Source organism: Tachypleus tridentatus, chromosome 13, assembly GCF_004210375.1.
Source record: "Tachypleus tridentatus isolate NWPU-2018 chromosome 13, ASM421037v1, whole genome shotgun sequence".
NCBI lineage: Eukaryota > Metazoa > Arthropoda > Merostomata > Xiphosura > Limulidae > Tachypleus > Tachypleus tridentatus.
The window spans coordinates 215689149-215708783 of record NC_134837.1 but is presented as its reverse complement, the minus strand read 5'-3'; the positions used below and the strand labels follow the sequence as shown (position 1 = coordinate 215708783).

The 19635-nt window shown below is 37.8% G+C and overlaps 1 protein-coding gene across 1 annotated transcript in view; it reads right to left on the bottom strand.

The window, feature by feature from the left end:
• The window catches only part of LOC143240950 (uncharacterized), a 30255-nt gene extending 11353 nt beyond the window's left edge, over nt 1–18902 (bottom strand). Inside the window, exons 1-2 of the mRNA XM_076484253.1 lie at nt 18542–18902; nt 6613–6813 (exon numbers count right to left, since the gene is read on the bottom strand). Of these exons, the coding sequence (XP_076340368.1) occupies nt 6613–6813; nt 18542–18661 (321 nt within the window). The 5' untranslated portion in view covers nt 18662–18902. The remainder of the gene's footprint in view (nt 1–6612; nt 6814–18541) is intronic.
• Nucleotides 18903–19635: the final 733 nt, after the last annotated feature.

The following is a 19635-nucleotide window of genomic DNA, read 5'->3' as shown; positions in this document are numbered from 1 at the left end:
CTCGAGTTGTCAATTGACAAGAAGGCCATGGGACTGAGACGGTCTTGACCTACTGCTTATCATCGCAGACATGATTTTATTAATTTCATTAATTTTCACTAGCCACTGTTTTGAAAGCCCTTGTTGAAAGTGTTAATGACTAGTGAAGCGAGCTAAACACGGTCCCAGATGATTCGGATTTGGGAGGTGCCTTTCGATCGGAGGCCCGGATGCTTCGCACCTTCCCCCCCTCTGAGGGCCGGCCCTGCCCTGCTTGTGGTGTGGAGGTATACCCTATGTTTACTACTATACCTTTTTTTATACAGAATTCTTCTAAATTTATTTATTCAAGAACATATATTTAATATAAATCTTGTGGAGAGAGGCGTAAAGTTTCAGAAAACTAGACAGAAGGACAGCTATGTTTTGTTCGTTGGTTGGTGGTTGGCGTTTTATAGCGCAAAGCAACTAGGCTATCTGCGCCAAACAACCGGTAAAAATAAAAAAAAAAATAAAGTTATTAATATTCGTAAAAAGGAATTTTGTTAAAACAAAGTCTAATTTTTGAATTAAAAACTTAAATAACGTTAGAAAGGCCAATGACCCTTAAGAAACTAAAAACATTTAAGGAGGATGTCACCATCGCCAATGACACTGTCCAGTGTCAGGGGGTAAACCTGTGGATAAAACATGCCTAATATTCAGAGTCGTAACAACGGCACGATAGTAAAATGTGGGCTATTGTGACCTGAATGTCACACATTGGTGCATCAGTCCACATAAAAGAAAACGACCAGTTAAAAACTGTGACCAATGCGTAGACCAGTTAGAACAACAACAACAACTTTCCAATCCTTATGGAAGCAAGACCGCCAAAGTCCAATAGATGGTTTTATCTGGAAAAGCTTATTTTCACGTTGCTCACTCCAAGTTGACTGCTAACTGACTCGCAGCTGAGCCTTGAATACAGAACCATAGTCCATGTATGGAACAGGCACAGCAGTGATAGTGCCAGAGCAGACAGATTTAGAATGTCGGCGAGCTCGTTCCCGCGAAAACCAACGTGGTCTATTATCCAGAAGAACTGGATAGAAGTAGTTGTTAAAGCAAAATAGGCTTATCAGTTTTGAATATTGCTAGAACAGGGTGAGAATTAACGTGAAGCGATTCCAGGACCAGCAGAGAAAGAAGCGAGTCGGTATAAAGGGTACAGTTCATGTATTGCATAACTTCTATGTGATCCAGGGAGAGAGGAATGGCATACAATTCGGCAGTAAATACGGAAAATGTAGAGAGGATGCTGTGCACAACTACCGAACCACAACAAACCATGACAAAGCCCACAGACCACCTGATTTCAAACCATCTATATAAATGTGGAGGGAAGGTTGGTTGGTTGATTTAGTGTTTTATGGCACAAAGCAGCTAGGCTATCTGCACCAAACATCCAGTAAAAAAGTAAAATTAAATTTGTAAAATTTATAAAAGGAAATTAAGGTTAAACAAAACAGTTTAAAACAAATAGCATAAAACCAATGTGTATATCTAGTCTACAACGTTAAGACAAAACTACAGTAATAGAAATTTCGAAGCATATAGTAAAAACAGTTGCAAACAGCGGGGTTGCAAGGAAAATTCATGAGACTATCTATAAGCTCTGAACTGGGGAAGTGCAGAAAGCCGCAGTGAAGAGCCAAAGTCCTTGATGATGAATGGGGTCCAGCATCATTAAGGCTGAGGGTCTGGCAGAGCCATAGACCAGTGATCCATAGTCGAGTTTTGATCGCATAAGAGCACGATATATCTTTAGCACAGAATATCGATCTGCTTCCCCAAGAGGTGGAAGAGAGAACACAGAGAATGTCCAGTGCTCTTGTACATTTCATTTGTAGCTGCGTGATATAAAGGTCAGCTTATAGCTAAAGATGAGCCCCAGTAACTTTGTCTCAGGGAACACAGGTAGTACAACTTCACCGATACGGAGTTTAGGATCAGGGTGAATATCCCGTTGACGGTAACAGTACATGCAAACGGTTTTAGAGAGAGAGAAATGAAAATCGTTGCTATGGTCCACTGCAGTAAACAACTGAAAGCAGTGTGTACCTGCCACTCAATATACTTCGTGTTCGACGACTGACATGAGATGTTAAAGTCGTCAACATAGAGCCCGTTTGCAACAGTAAGATGGAGTTGTTCAATGATGGTATTAATTATTATAGTGAAAAGCGTGATACTCAAAACACAGCCCTGAGGGACTCCAAGTTCATGTACAAAAGAATGGGAAATTGTCGAACCCACACAAACTTAGAATCGCCGGTCCATTAACATTGTTTGAAAATAAAAATGGGCAAATGACCATGTAGCCCATATAAATGGAGGTCTAGCAAAATGCTATTCCTCCATGTAATATCACAAGCCTTCTCAAGGTCAAAGAATACTAATACAAGATGTTGTCACTTGAGAAAAGCTTCCATGATTGACGTTTCAAGTTGAATCAGGTGGTTCATGGTGGAACGTTGTCGTTGGAACCTACACTGAGTGGGCGAGAGGAGGTTGTTTGATTCGATGAACGAAACAAGACGAGCGTTAACCATTTTTTTTTAAGGTCTTACAGAGACAGTTCGTCAAAGCAACTGGACGGTAGTTTGAAGGAATCTTGGGATCCTTCCCAAGCTTAGAGAAAGGCAGGACGTTAGCCTGGTGCCAGGCATCAGAAAAACATTCTCCTGCCAGATCTGGTTAAAAACAATAAGAATAGCCAGAGAAGCAGGAGATAGATGGTGCAGCATTTTATAGTGTACATCATCAGGTCCAACCAATGTACTGTCAGATCGATGAAGGGCCAGTTTGAATTACAACAGTGTAAAGGGAAGATGTGTAAAGTCAGAGACAATCAGCTCGAAAGGAAAGAGGTGATCGCTCTGTCAGAGTCTTGATGGCTAAGAAGGTGGAAGATGAAGCAGAAGTGTTAGATATTTAGCAAAAGTTCTCACCTAAAGTATTGGCGATGCTCCAGGTATAAGCCATTTTCTGCTCATCAAAAGAGAAAGACTGAGAGAAGGATAGAATTATATTACCCGCTGACTTTTCGAATCGTGTCCCATATGACATTGGAACTGGTGGTGGAAGATATTCTCGTTATGAATTTAATCCAAGTTCCTTCTGGCTTTCACGTCTTATCTGCCAAGCAGGTGAATGGAAGCCTGCTGGAAAGCGATGCGGTTCGAGAGTGTGGGATACATATGAAAAGTATACCAGGCCCGTATTTGAGCCTTTCTTGCCATGTGGCAGGCAGGATTCTACCACGGACGAAGAAAAATGGAAGAGGATTTAGGAATACATTGAGAAGTTGCCTGTATAATACAGTCAATCACTGCTGCCATGCAGTCGTCTATTGATGGCCTACAGACGATGACAGGATGAAGTTCTGTAAGAGTGGTGAAAGAGGGCCAGTTGGCTTGATTCAGCTTCCACCAGGGCACGCAGGTCGGGTGGTATCGACCACGGTCAGTCTTTCTTATAATTATAGGAAAATGATCTCTGCCTCGTGGGTTATTGTCAACCCTCCATGAAATGTAAGAGAATAGTGAAGGGGAGCAAACTGAGAGATCAATAGCAGTAAAGGACATACTAGAAGCATGAAAATAAGTATAAGAACCAGTATTGAAAATAGAAAGGTTGTGATCTGAGAGCAGATGCTCTATGGAGTGACCCCTCCTATCAATATCAGCACCTCCCCAGAGGGGATTATGTCCAATAATGTCTCCCAGGATTAAACAGGGAGATGGCAATTCTTCAACAAGAGCATCAAGGTCTGATTGATCATAAGTCTTTTCAGGAGACAGGTAGAGTGAACAAACAGTGATGGTTCGACCCAAGGGAACACGGATGGCTACGGCCTCCAAGGGTGTGTCGAGTGGCAAAGACAGGGTGGGCACGTGCTGATCAACTAACAGTGCCACTCCTCCATGCACTCGTCCATCACACAGCCTGCCATTTCTGTAAAAAAAAAACTGCGGAAAGGTGACAGTATCGGCAGGTTTCAAATATGTTTCCTGTAAGGAAAGACACACTGGATGGTAAGAATCAATCAGTGCTTTGACGTAATCCAGATCAGAACGTAAACTCCGATAGTCCACTGTATCAAAGTAGCTATTTTTATTTATATATAAGGGCATTGGGTGGAGAGTAGTTCTATTTTCGTGTACGTCTCTATTTATTTTTATTCGAAGGAGGTCTATCGACCTCCATAGATCCTTCTCTCGGTCGATTGTGCAGGTCTCTGTTGTTGCAAGAAGATTCCAGCGACTAAGGGAGTGAACGAATGATCATCCTGCATCTTGGGGCCAGAGAAGAAGATGGACCCGAGGAAACGCCCGTACCCAAAACCAAAGGAGGTAGATACGGGAGATTTGCTGGAAGGAGTGGTAGGGACAGAGATGGAAATTAACGTTGATTCATCAACTTTCTTGACCATGGAGGGCAAAATACTTTTCACGTGGTTTGAGAACGATTCTTTCAGAGGCATAGAGATCCATTTGCACTCCTACTATAGCTGAAGAACGAAGGGCAGTTGCATACGTCTGAGATGGAGCAGTGGACAGTAACTTTCGAGCCTAGGGGTAAGAATTGTTCTGAACTGTTTTCAAATGCTGTATCTCTTTTTTTCTACCCACCTAGGGCATGAACGAAAGCAAGATGGATGAGAGCTACTACAATTAACACAATAAGGGTCTATTTCACACTTATTGTCGTCATTAGTTCTTGCCAATACAACTAGCAGACGTCGAGGAACCACGAAATGTCTTTGAGTGACCGAAATGCTGACACTGGAAATATCTGAGAGGGTTTGGAATATATGGCTGTACCTTGCAATAAAGATAACCTGCCTTGATGGTGACATAGGACGTTGTGATGTAAACGTCAAAATTAGGTCATTGGTTGGCATCATAATTCCATCTTTGCGAGTGGAGATACGTCTCACTGCAGAAACTCCCGGGGGTGGAGAAACCAGTGTGGATCTCTGACTCGTGGATTTTTTCAAAGACCTCTCAACAACTCCTCGTGATAAATTCAAAGTGGCATGAGGAATAACCTCAATGGGTATATCCTCAACGGCCTTCAAATACAAAAGGGTTGTGTGTTTAGGAGTGGATGTTTCCACCAATATATCACCAGAACGAAGTTTTCTGACTGACTTACGAGAGCCAGCAAGTCACCCTAGTTCCTTCTGAATAGAAAAGGAGGGATTTACCCCAAAGCTTTGTCTGATAAAGAATGTAATATCAGAAAATGAGGTACAGGTGTTGAAGAAGTTGAAGATTGCTGTTCAGAATCTTCAAGACATGGTTGTTCACAAATGGTCAGTTTTTCACTATTTTATTTAGATTTTGATTAGAGGATCCATAATAAAGAAAGAATGTTAATGTTACGGTGCCCACTGACTCTACCCACCATGGATCCCTACGAGGGGATGCACTAGAGCGCCAAACAAGGAAACTGCAGCAACGCCAGGGTTTCGTGAGCACTATACTCAAACACCAGCATCAGACTCAATCCACAACACCTGTTGAAAACATTTAACACTGGTACTTGGTTGTCTCTTGGTCACATGGACCAGCCGATTGACTCTGGGGGGCCACCCCAAGGCCGCCCATCTACAGAAATTCAAGACCAAAGTGTTGTGTTAGGGTTGGACCCCATCAACCACCAGGATCGTCTCGTCACTCGTGGGTGGATGTTTAGATCTCAGAGGAAGTAAACTGAAAGAACAGAATCTTCTCTGGAAGGGTCCCTCGCCACGTATAGGAATCCACACCGAAGGGGCCCTGTTTTGTAGTCACATCTCTCGCTAGCCACGAGACAAAATGACAACCCTATTTTGTAGTTACATCCTTCACTATGCACCAGACATGGTTCAACCCTGTTTTATAACTATCCCTATGGCACCGAAAAGGCTTTTCATAACCTTTAAAAAGTGCACATTTCACTTCTAATTAGTCAACGATTTTTAGGTTTAAGCAAATTAACTTCGTTTTATCCAAGAGCGAGTTGAGTTATGACCTTATCTCTTCAGCTAATAAAGAGTGTTAATCTGTGACTGCTATAGCAAACATGAAGTACTGAACAGTAGCAAATAAATAAGTACTACGTTTTGACTACATAAACGACGAATAGATTTAATGTTATCAAAAAATATTTTTACCTCTGCATACTCATGACAAACATAAGTGGGACGTTTCTATGTTGTTAGATGTAAATATTAAACAATGCCTACCTCAGGGTATTTATAACCCTAAATTTTAGGGTTAAGTCTTAAGCTCTCGAGTGTTGGACAAATTAAAAAAGAAATTCGAATAGTAAAAATTAAATTACGGGATGAATATATGAAAACAGGAAATTATAAAAGAAAAAAGTATTTAATTTGTATCTAAACGTACAGGAAAGCATATGAAATAAACAGAATGAAATAATACATTTGATAAACTATTATTCAAAGTTAATAAAACAGATATGCTATATTTTATTTAGTGAGAGTACTTATTACGATAAATTCATACCAAATAAAAATGATCAAGACTGAAATTTTAAGAAATTAAAAAGTAATTAAAAGGTTGAAATGTTAACTCTTACAAAAAGTGTCTTTGGCAGGAAAGACGAGGTTGCAAACGACACGAAGCAGGAAACCATGAGGAGGAAGGTGGTGACAAGAAATCCAAAAGATGTGAGGAAAAGAGCGACTTCTTCAGAACCGCCGACGAAACCCGAAATTCTGTAATTAGCGTTGTGACTTCCATAATATCCTATCAAACCCAAACAAATAGCTCCCAAGATCTAAAGAAGAGAAAGAAAGAATCGTGAACAGATATTTACAAAAAAAAAAACAACAAAAAACAAGTTACCATGACGTTGGAGGAATACGGAATAAGGTAAAATGTAAGAAAATTTGTTAGACATTTGTGCTAAAGATGCATTTTGAAATTAACTATATACTACTTTATGAAAAATTGTATTTTCGTTATTCCGCATAGATTACATTTCGAAGAAATGTAACACTGTCTTGTTAGTTAATATTTTATATATATTCACTGTGACAATCTCTATCGGCTAAAATATTTATTGGTAACAAAATCAGTTACACCAGTAAATTTATTGTAAGATATAATCATAATGCTATGACATATCATTCAGTGCAAATCCTTTATTCTAGATAATAAAGCTACTTTGAAAGCCACATCTTGTGAGCAACTTTGACACTATGTGGTGACGAATCGTTTAATTAAGCCATTCCAAGTGATCGATATTTGAGAACGTTCCGTTAACTTTACATGATGAACGTTTGATAATGTTAGTAAGGCGTGTTTTTAGTGGTCTAACGAGATTTGAACAGGGCATTTTCCTTTATTTCTTTACTTGTTGTTAAGCATAGAGCAACAAAATGGGCTTTCTCTGCTTTGTCTCTTTTATCAGAAGAGTGAAATGTACACTTTATATTTGCTATATCCAGTATCAGTGTTTACTCCAAGTTCCAGGAATTATCGTGTTGCACAGCATACGCAAGACAGATTTACTTTAGACGCTATTTACATTGTAGAGGTAAGTTACAAGTCCAGTAAACAAATCCTGAAAGTGAAACTATGCGTAGCAGAGGTTAACAATAAGCTTTCTTGAAATGAATTTTTCAAGGGTACCCCTTTTAAAACTCCATACAATGTTCAGCAGGTTTGGTTCAGTTTGTTTACAATTTTTGTATAGCAGAAATAAAACTATTTGATAGAAGCAAGTTGGAAACGAATCACCGAATAATCATCATTGTTAGAGCAAAGCATGCATATCTTCAGTTAGAATATTTTCAGTTTCGAAGTCATTCAGTTTGTTGTGATGTGTAGTCTCTTCATAAATATTCAAACAAGTCTATTAAACTATATGGCAGTGTAGAGATAAGTTAAAATATATGTTAATTGCTTATTACAAAAGTTACTGACATTAGGTGTCTCCTCTAAGTCTAGATCCAGATGAACCTTTGGCAAAAGGGAAAAAAAACAACATACAAAAACGGTAGTGTTTCTGCAATTTTCTAAAGATAGTTCCACAAATTAATAGTAGAGATGCAACGATACAAAAAAATTAATTCATCCAGTAAAGACTGGAAGGACCTTCTTCACGACGATTTCTTCACTGCACAAAATCACATTCCATAAATACACTTCTCAAATATTACACCATTTAACGAGAATTGAAGCGCACTGGATATCAGAGATCACAGAGCTGCAAGTCACCTCCAACACGATGATCCCATTTGCTGAACTCTGAAATGAACCAATAATGCCTCACAATAAATGGAAAGAGGTGGTCCAAAGCAATTCAAAGTTTTATGATAGTCATAACAGTCTTAAAACCTTTCACACAGTCGTGCAAATTTACTGTTAAAAGTTTAGAAAAGTCACTGGAAGGTGCGCGTGCCTCACACAAAGGATGGTTTTGGATAGACACTTGAACAAACTTCTGTTAGAACTGAAAGAGAGGAACATTGGTTGTTCCACTGCACAGCCTAAAAATAATTTTATACTTTCTTGCTGCAGGGTTGCTGAAGCTATGCACGAGATGTTTTGTTCCATCTTCTTGACGTGACGTCTTTACTACCAGACATGACTTTCCTGAAAGGAGAAAATATTTACTACAACTGCAATGGAAGCAGTGGAGTTAGAGTATGAATATTCCTCTTCTTTAAACTCTTCAGAGAAAAACCTACACACATTATGGAACAGATAATGGTGAATTACAAGGTAAGACTCTCTTCCAGGAGAAGGTTTCTGAATGGTCTCTATTTCGCCATCTATGGAATCATCTGTCATTTGTTTATTACAAGGTGCATGAGGAGGGGCTGGTTGGTGAATACGACCCAAAAAACTGATTGCCACAAGAAAGAGGGATAAAAATAGAAAATACTGGTGCTACAAACAAAAATAGTATTTATGAGGATAAGAAATATATAAACCATCTCACCACACGACTCAAGGAGGAATTCATCAGTATCAAAAGGGGTCTTGTTGTACCAGTCATTGTAAACAATGCATTCATAATAGGCCAGCAAATGCAGGCGGGCTTCTTAGCAAAACTGTTAGAAGGATTTCATTATCCTCTGAAAAAAGGAACTAACAACAGTTCTATGCTCGTCACTTTGTATTCTCATGGAACGGATATTTAGTTACAAGAACTTTTCTAGTATGAGTTAATAAAATCGTCCGTAAATCTTTTTAGGCCAACGACACATGTGCCATCTTTAACAAGCATTTGCAAAGCTCTACAAAATCACATGAATGAGTAAAAACATGCTGGAAGCACAGCAACACTCACTCACCAGATACTCTTTACTGTTCACTAGAGGTCATCAAGAAAAGTGATCAAAAGAACATCGTATGCAACATAGACAATGAATAGCTTTCACTTGTCCTCATACGTGAAGACTAACACAAGTACTGCCATAACAAGGCTGATGTGAATATCAGTAATCTACTTAAACTTCATGATTAGAAAAATAACAAAACAAATAAACACACAAACATTTAAATGTTTACTGATTGTGCAGATATCCTTTTGTTGCTAAGGTTTTTCTGTCTGGAAGCACAGAATTTGAAACATATTTCCATGAAGAGACATGATGGTCATCAACATCAATGACATAGTTCAGAAATTTGGAAAGAAATGCGAGTATATTTTCCTTCATGTCCTGATAAGATACGACAAAGTAACCTATATATATGGAAAAGGAAATGTCACGGTTGTCAATCTGATTTCATTGTCAGATATTTACTGATTTAGAGAAATAGAGCGAGATTAATGCTCACGAATATGATGTAGTGAAAACCGACACAGATTTTCTGTTCCTTCTGAATGGATGGGCCCGGCATGGTTAGGTGGTTAAGGGACTCGACTAGTAATCTGAGGGTCGCAGGTTCGAATCAACCGTCGCACCTAACATGCTCACCCCTTCAGCCAGGGTAGGCATTATAATTTGATGGTAAATCCCACTATTCGTTGGCAAAAGAGCAGCCCAACAATTGGCGGTGGATGGTGACGATTAACTGCTTTCCCCTCTAGTTTTACGTTGCTAAATTAGAGACGGCTAGAGCAGATAGCCCTTGTGTAGCTTTGTGCGAAATTCAAAACAAGCCAAACAAACCTTTTATATGGAAGCAGTGGGATACCATAGTTTACCTACTTCAGGTATCACAGGTACAGAAAGAAGAACGAATCTCCAAAATCAGTATCCTTTCCCTCACCAATTATTTAAAGAAACCACATCAGACTCTTATATGGTGAGCAGCAGTGCAGAGAAAAAGGTTTCACCAAGTAATAGCATGGAGCGGCATTTCCCAAGATTTTTCGGCCAATTTTTTGAGCTCTAAAACTATTGATGGAGTCTTTAAGAAACATTTTCTTTATGTTAAAAAGTTAAAATAAAGATTAGTTTGTTATTTCTTTGAAACAATGCACCCGACTGTCACTAGTGGCTAACTTTTAACAAGTCATCACTTAGGCTCCGCCCATAAACAAATAACAAAGAGAATATGTGGTGGTGCAATTTATGGATTAACGAGATTTTAAGCCATACCTATACCTGACCTGCACCACACAAAAGATTCTCGCAGAATCCCAGGGTTCAGGGGAAGAAAACTTAGGAAAAGGTAGAATGGAACACTTTGGCTGGAAAGTTCATTATTCTAACAGTATATGGATCCACAGCATTGGCTCCAAGCTATTACATGCACCTGCAAATCCTGGGCTCTTTGTGCAAACAAAGAGTGTAATTTTCAAGCAACAGGATTGCGTTATGTCCTACTGCAAGTGTGAAAGTGAAATATATCAGTCTTAATAAGAACATTTCTGTGCCAGTTGTTGAGGTTCTGATGGAGAATAGATATTTTCGATATTTGAGCACTAGACATTTATTGCAACTGAGTTCAGTTCGCTTTCAAGCATATTTTGTTGAAAGCTATATTTATAATTTTTTAAAATTTGGATGTTTGCTAGAAAGATATGCTATCATGATGATGATACAATATCTACAAAGTTCGTTATGGTGTATAATGGAGAGGTTTTGAGAAATGTGTGTGAAGTACCGAGTTAATGAGAGTTATTTAGATAAATGACAGTAGCGAGAACCATCTCATCCTATTGAATTCTACAAATATGTTGTCTGCAAGTTAAGCATAGTAACTTATCAACAAGTAAATAAAATTTTCAGCGCAGGACGTCCGGTACAAATGTACAGTTTAAAGATTGCTTTAACATTAGTTTATCCCTGTACTGAATCAGACAAACCAAGTCATTTACCATTTGAGATCGCCTATGACAACCTGTATTGCCCACGTTCTATACTTGTAATAACACCTACGTCAGAATAACGAACACTAGTTTTACTACGCCTACGTGTTTCCTTTAAAACTAAATCTAAACGATTCGTGTTTTTTTGTTGTTTTTTTCATGTGTCACGAGGACTTTACACTTCTACAGTTCTTTTTTTTTTTCCTCGCTTGAATATTTTTAAACATTCGTCACTGTCATTATTTGATACAGTATTGCGTGGGAGAATTTAGAATGTCGTAAATGATTAACATCACTTCTAAATAATAGTACAGCCTCATGAAATTCCCGAGAATGGCGTCAAACTACGCACCAGTACCACTTCCATGAGATAATTATCGTCGATTAAGTTTCACTATTACTTCAGTGAACTAAGAACCACATAAGGTGTAACACCAGTATCATGAAGAAAATATTAGAAGGCAGTTTTATAATTAAGAAACACTTATCTTCTTATCTAATAATCGTGTTCTCACAGTTTTTTTTATATGTAGTACAATTATAAACTTAGTGTTCCTGATAAATATTTTACAATAAAAACAAAACATTGTACTATCTCTTGCAATAAAAGAAAAATTTACTATTATTTAGCAGAAAACTACTTTACAAAAAAACAACAACAGAAAAAAATTAAATAAATCGCACTCTGAAATAAATCATTACCAGACGAATAAGTTCAGGTCAAGGGCCCGGCATGGCCAACCGTCTTAAGGCGTTCGACTTGTAATCCGAGGGTCGCGGGTTCGAATCGCGGTCGCACCAAACATGCTCGCCCTTTCAGCCGTGGGAGCGTTATAATGTTACGGTAAATCCCACTATTCGTTGGTAAAAGAGTAGCCCAAGAGTTGGCGGTGGGTGGTGATGACTAGCTGCCTTCCCTCTAGTCTTACATTGCTAAATTAGGGACGGCTAGTACAGATAGCTCTCGAGTAGCTTTGCGCGAAATACAAAACAAAAGTTCAGGTTAACAACAATCCATTGAAAAATTGGAAGGGATTTAACACGCCTTAAAAAACCGCATGATTTCAGTACAAAATCTGTTTTAACATTTTGTTCAAATATTCACATTCCTACTATTACCCTTTTTTACATTTCAATCTCTTCAAATGTATGATGGTGAAAAAACAACAACATAGTTCCACACCCTGGTATAAATGCAGGATCCGTTTTTTTACTTCCAGAAAAATACTGGGGCCCGGCAGAAGTCTATTTTGGGGCCTTACTTTAAGTTCATCGAGAGAATGTGACATAGCGGTCTGTGTAACACGTGTTTCAGAACCAAGCGGTTAACTTCCACAGTGAAGGTTGGAGCTTAATCTAGATGCGTTTCGGAAACTCAAGGACATCTCAGATTACATGACGAGTCTACAACAACTGTGGATGTTTATCACTTAACGTCATTGGAACCTTTAAAGTTCCAAACTGTATAGGTAGACATTACTTATACTTGAGTTATCACGGAAGTAAATGATACTATGAAAGTTTAAAACGTATTTTTGTGGTTTGGTTTGTTTGCAATTTCACACAAAGTTACACGAGGGCTATCTGTGCTAGCCTTCACTAATTCAGTAATGACAGACTAGGGGTAAGGCAGCCAGTCGTCACCACCAGTTCTTGGACTATCTTTTGCCAATGAATAGTGGGATTGATTGTAACTTCATAATGTTCCCATGGCTGAAAGGGTGAGCATATTTGGTAACTTGAATTCGAACTTGCGGCCTTCAGATTTTCGAGCGCCCTAACCACCAGGCCATGCGAAACGTTTTTTTGCTTTTTTTTACTGCAGTATGTATCTCATACACTTTGACAGAACTTTACATTTAAATCCACGTGATCCTTTCAGACGAGCTGGCGATCACATGTTTTACATGACGTAACTTATATATAGTTAGGGCTTGTTTCTAAGCAAACCCTTTTATTACACACTACTTATCTGGTATTGATTTTTTTGGTTTCAGGAATTATCACAGCAAAAATATGGTAATCAGAAACTGCGGATATAATAGCGATAATACAGTAGGACTAAAAAAAAAACCTTTTCTTTTATCTTTCTACAAGCTTGGAATAACCAAAAGGCAGTTGCCCATGGCCTCACTGCTGTGCTTTTTATTATTTCATTTTTTATAATTTTCTCAAGTTTAACATTGTATTACTTGAGTAGGGTTACTACTTACTAAAATGCTGTTTTGATAATAAAATTTAAGTACAAAAGTGAAGGCTTGTGGAGAAAGGGTAGTCTACAGAATCGAAGCTGTATGTAGGCCCAGTCTGGTCTTAACCAGAGTGTCAATCTTATTAAAAATTCTGTAAAAGTAGCAAAATAAATATCAAAACTACCAATATCATTTTTAATAATTTCTAGAGCTGGCATGACCAGGTGGTTAAGGCGCTCGACTCGTAATCCGAGAGCCGCGGGTTCGAATCCCCGCCACATCAAACATGCTCACCCTTTCAGCTGTGGAGCCTTATAATGTGATCGTCAATCCAACTATTCGTTGGTAGTTAGTAGAGTAGCCCAAGAGTTGGCGGTGGGTGGTGATGACTGGCTACCTTCCCTCTAGTCTTAAACTGCTAAATTAGGGACGGCTAATACAGGTAGCCCTTGTGTAGCTTTGCGCAAAATACAAAAAACGAACAAACAAATAATTTCTAACGAAAGGGATGCTACAAATATTGTTATAAGCTGTATTTTCAATATTTTAATCTACATGTGACAAAGCTCAATAACCACTAGTATCTCGACATGGGTGTGTTAATTATAAATACGTGTGAGCAATTATTCAATTCAGGGTTAGTTAATTAGTGACGTATTGAGTTATAAGTTTGTGAATAATTATTCAGTTTGGCGTTAGAAAAGTTATTCATTGAGAATTATCTCATCTATTTTAAAATTAAGTCTTCATTTATTTACAGAGTTTATGTTGAAAAGTTTATTTATGAAATTAAGCCTACAATTTAAACGTGAAAGTGGTTGTTCAGATGAATACTGAAGAAATAAAATAGTTCGCTACTATTACACGATCTGGAAACGCCCTTTTTTTTACTCAAATAATCCAATGAAAGCCTGTTTCATGATAGAACACGTTACAATACTGTTTTTGCAGTTAAGATTTTATTTAATCTTAGAGCTGCTGAATGCAAAGACTAAACCAGTAAATTCCAGCTTTATCTAGAAATATATTAAACAGCAAACCATTATTATCGTAACTACACGAACTATGTTCACTAAATGCTGCTAATGTACAACTTTTAGGCTTTTAATCTAATACGCACAGATGCTTTTAGGATGTTGACACTAATTCGGCCAAACTTAACCAACAAATACAATACTTGTTTATTCATGCACAAACGATATAGTAATATTGTTGAACTTGAACATTTCTTAAAAGAAAAAGAAAAGAAATTTGCAAGAACACAACCATTTTGTATGATAACTGAGAATCGCGGAGAGTTAGAAGTTTGACATCTTAAATTACGTGTTAGGTTATAATTGTTTATAATAAATATATAGAAATTTTACCAAAGTTAGTGTTTCTTTTTGGTTTTTTAGAGGAACGTTGAGTGTTTGGTTTGTTTTGAATTTCGCGCCAGGCTACACGAAGGCTATCTGCGCTAGCCGTCCCTAATTTAGCAGTGTAAGACTAGAGGGAACGCAGCTAGTCATCATCACCAACCGGCCAACTGTTGGGCTACTCTTTTAACAACAAATATTGAGATTGACCGTCACGGCTGAAAGAGCAAGCATGTTTGGTGTGACGGGGATTCGAACCCGCGACCTTCAGTTAACAAGTCAAGTTCCTTAACCATCTGACCATTCAGAGCTTTGAGAGTTTGGGGAGAAAAAAGTTTGAAACATGTTTGATCTTAATATGACTGACTCACAACACTGGATCATAATTAGTTGCCACAGTCAAATTCAAGACAACGACTTTCTCTACTGCTGAATAGATCACTTCCCTCTCAATTTTTGTTTTCACTTTCTTTATTATCGACCAAACTATAGTTTTTTTCTCTCTCTATTAATCACTAGTACCTGACACGCCCTTGCAACATTTCCAAACATTGGCTAGGTGTTTGACGAACGAATAAAATTGTTTATTAGATATTGTTAGTACAACTAGATGGTGTAATTATCTCTTCATCCAACAAGTTTTATTTTGAATTCTATTCACAGTTCCTTCTTTAAGGGAAAAAGACATATTTTTACTTTTTATATTGAATCACTAGGAGCTTTGCGTACAATAGTTTTGACGAGATATATCCTCAGTTTGACAGTTTCTGTATTTGAAACTGACCAGTGTCTCCAGATTATACATTGTAAAACAATCTTATAGCTTTTCATGTGTTCTCAAGACGGCTGATATGGGCATTAAAAATTTTAAAATAAGGTACAGAACAACGTTTCGACTTTCAGATGACTTAAGAAGATCGAAACATTGTTCTGTACCTTATTTTAATTAAAGTTTTAATACCCCTACCAGCCGTTTTGAGAATATGTTTTACTTCAAGTGGGTTTATCGACATTACAAATTACCTCTATCTCTTCAATTTTAGCCAAGTCGAGCATTTTCTCCCTTTATTATTATTGTTACTGTGTAGTCCTATGCGTACTTGCTACTACGTAGCTTGCCTGAAGTACACGGAAAATATCTCCCCATCACCAAAGGAAACCTGTCTTCTATAACAAGACCGGCGGCATGAAATGTCTTTGGTCTGTAAGTAAACTTCTACCAAAGCAATTTAAGTTGTGTGATCTTAAGTGTAGTTTTTAGTCAAGCGCTCACGTAGCATACGAAGTCAGTACATTAATACTATTTTTTCAATTACACGAGTTTCAGATTTTCAACCTTCACCTTTGACATGCACAGACTAAATACGCCTATTGTTAGTTCTTTAGTAGCACTTACAAATGACGTTGGCCTCTTAACCACGAAAAAGCGCCCCCTTCCGAGTAAAATGGTTAGCGTGTTTACACAGCCATGAAAAAGTGACCAAAAACCTTAGCCTTAAAAAAAGAAAAAAGGAGACTTAACTCCTGACTTTGTAGTGGATGTTTCAGCGCCAGTTTTATCCTTACTTTCTGACACATTGTTCTATTTATTTTATATACCCACGGATGATGATCTGGTAAAAATTTCCTTATATTGTTTCATTCCACTCCACTGATCAGTTTTTTGTGTGTTTTCTTATAACAAAACCACATTGGGCTATCTGCTGAGTCCACCGAGGGGGATCGAGCCCCTAATTTTAGCATCGTAAATCTGAAGACTTCCCCCTGTACCAGCGGGGGACCAACTGATCAGTTACCCAATTAAACTTTTTCTGGTTACAGTTGATAAAGAATAACAGAGTACTTTAGAAGTTGAGAATTATACTTACATCACTACCATCACACATGGGGAAGTGCCCTTTGAAAGTGACATGAATTACAGTTGTTCTGAGGTAAAGATAACTTACATAAAATAAGCGTCGTTTTCCACATGGGTTTGCGGGAAAAGGCAACTTCTGTTTCAACCAATGAAAATTTGACCCAGTAATTACAACACAAAGCAAACTACAAGTATGGAAGTCATACTATCCCTTATAATAGATTAAGAATGTGACGAATATCAGGTTTTGTCTACATCCTACTGTTTTTTTTTTTTTTACCCGTAGAAAAAGCATATATAAACCAGAGTCGAATTTATCAAAAAGTAGACATACTCAGCTGGGTGAAACAGACTCGTTTTTTCAAAAACACAACCGACAAAAAACATCTACGTGGGAGCATGGAAAAAACAACAACCCACAAAACAGCTCAAATTAGCATTGGTACTAGTACCGCCTAAAAACACAAGTTCAAGTACTAAGTACAACAGATGAATACCGGCGAAATTTCGTCTCCGATTAAACCTGTGAGGAAAATCACTGGAACGCAGGCCATTAATTAACAGGGATGATTACATTGAAAACGTACCTTTATGAAACACTTGCCGTTCTTTACTAGATTGGTTGAACAAATAAATACCTTTCAAGTCATTAATTAGTTAAAATGGTCCAAAGACAATCATCAAGCCAACCCTCCACTCCTGAGTTAGCGTCAGGATTTCTAGTGCTAAAAGTCATGTTTCAATAGTCAAGATGGGAAGAGCATAAATAGACCATTATGCTACAAACACACAAACACAACTGAAGGAAAATAAATCAAAATGGCGTTGGAAAACATTTCAAAAACCAAAAGTTCCCAACAAAATACCACTTTCTCATTGACATGCAAGAAACCGTTAAATGATAAAAAGTTCTGCGCTTAGTTTTGTTAGCAGAAATCGGTGTCCGTCTTATTCATAAATCTCATTAAAAACCCAGTGAAACCTTAGCACCTTTAACAGGTGGGCCTTACTTAACCATGAGCGTTAGTCTGACCAACTTTTTGAAATGCTAACACTAGTTTCGACATTAGTTTGAGGACAAATATGGTATAATTACTGTTTTTGAGCATACTCTTAAAACATCAGTCATATCCTAGAAATTATCATTTTTATCTTCCTAACGTTTAATATTATAAGTTTAAATGGGTTGTTGACTGATAATTACAAGTCACCTAAACTGTCGGTACGAGATTTTTTCCGATAGGTATTAAATTATAAATAGTTTGAGAGCAGGACCAATTCGCTACACAGAGAACATTGCCTATTACACCTGATATAAATCGGTGTCTAGAAACGTCGCTATATAAAATAAATGTCTATTTCAAAGTTTTGTCTCATCAGTGATTTTCTTTTAGTATATACAAGGATTTTATGGCGCAAAAACAGGTGCATAAAAGTTCACAAACAAATGCATAAAGCGAAGGTGTCCTGATTAACACATTGCACGTGCCTGGGGCGTGGTTGGTGGCAAACAACGCCAAAGAAAGCTCTGTAGTTTCTATCACAACCACACTCACCACTAAACGTTAGCTTTAAACACTAACAAATCTGATAGTTACCATTTGGTAATTAGTATATATATATCTTAGATAACGATGAATTTATTACCAAAATAAATGAAGTACTTAATTTGCCGCCTAGTAAATTGCAAAAAAAAACAAATGTTGGTATTACTGCTAGTACTAGGTAATATAAAATTAAAGGGTGGTCCAGTGATGGGCCAAGGTGAGCCCCTAGAGATATAACGGTAAAACTAAAGGCTTAATTACTCTAACTTCAAACCTTACCGTCTCCAGGAGTTGCAAGATTCCAGGAAGCGCCCGGAAATATCCTGAATGGATAATAATACCAGATGAAGTTCCACCAGTAGCGGTGGTGGTGCGAGTAACTGTTACGGTGTGTGACATGGTTGTTACCAGCGTTCTAGGTTAAAAGAGCCAGAAATTACAGTCTAAACAACCAGTAAAGTTCAACCCTTAGCAGCACGACTTATACCACCTCTTATAATAGACAACTCCCGGTACACAGGATGTGGGCTAGTATCTCGGCCTATTTTCAAGCTTTTGCCAATAGGTAGCGCAGCAGTTTGGTGTTCCACCTAGATAGTGACATGCGTTGTTTACTGGTGTAGTTCTACACATACGCCAGAAATCACGTGGGTGATAGTCTTGGTTATATATATTGCTTATGCGCAGGCGTATTGAACGTGACTTATTTTTCTTTTTTTACTGAATTAAATTGTACAAAATAGTCGTACGATTATCAAACACTTTATAAGCACATTAGTTCCCCATCATCAAAATTTTTACAAAAGGTTAAACAAAGTACACAAATAAATAAATTAGTAAACCCTATATTTACAAATAATGTTCAACACTTATAAAATCCTTAGACTCGCCAGGGCCAGGTGGATTGAGGCATTCGACTCATAATGTGAGGGTCGCGAGTTCGAATCCCAGTCGCACCAAACATGCTCGCTCTTTCAGCTGTGAGGGCGTTATGATGTGACGGTCAATACCATTATTCGTTGATAAAAGAGTAGCCCAAGAGTTGGCGGTGGGCGGTGATGACTAGCTCCCTTCCCTCTAGTCTTACACTGCAAAATTAGAAACGACTAGCGCAGATAATCCTCGAGTAGCTTTGCGCAAAATTTAAAAAACAATAAAATCTTTAAGTCTACATTAATTTAAAACATTGTTATTTCAAGGAGTACTAAAAACAATTTTATTTTCGTAACATGGCTTTAAAAAGTAACATTTTCCCCTTAGTTAAACGCAACATATACTAGATGGAGTAAGCTTTGAAATTGCTGAATATCTTTCTGTTTTGTTGAATGGATTTTACAAATACATTTTTTGGAATATTTTCTAGGTTAAGTCGG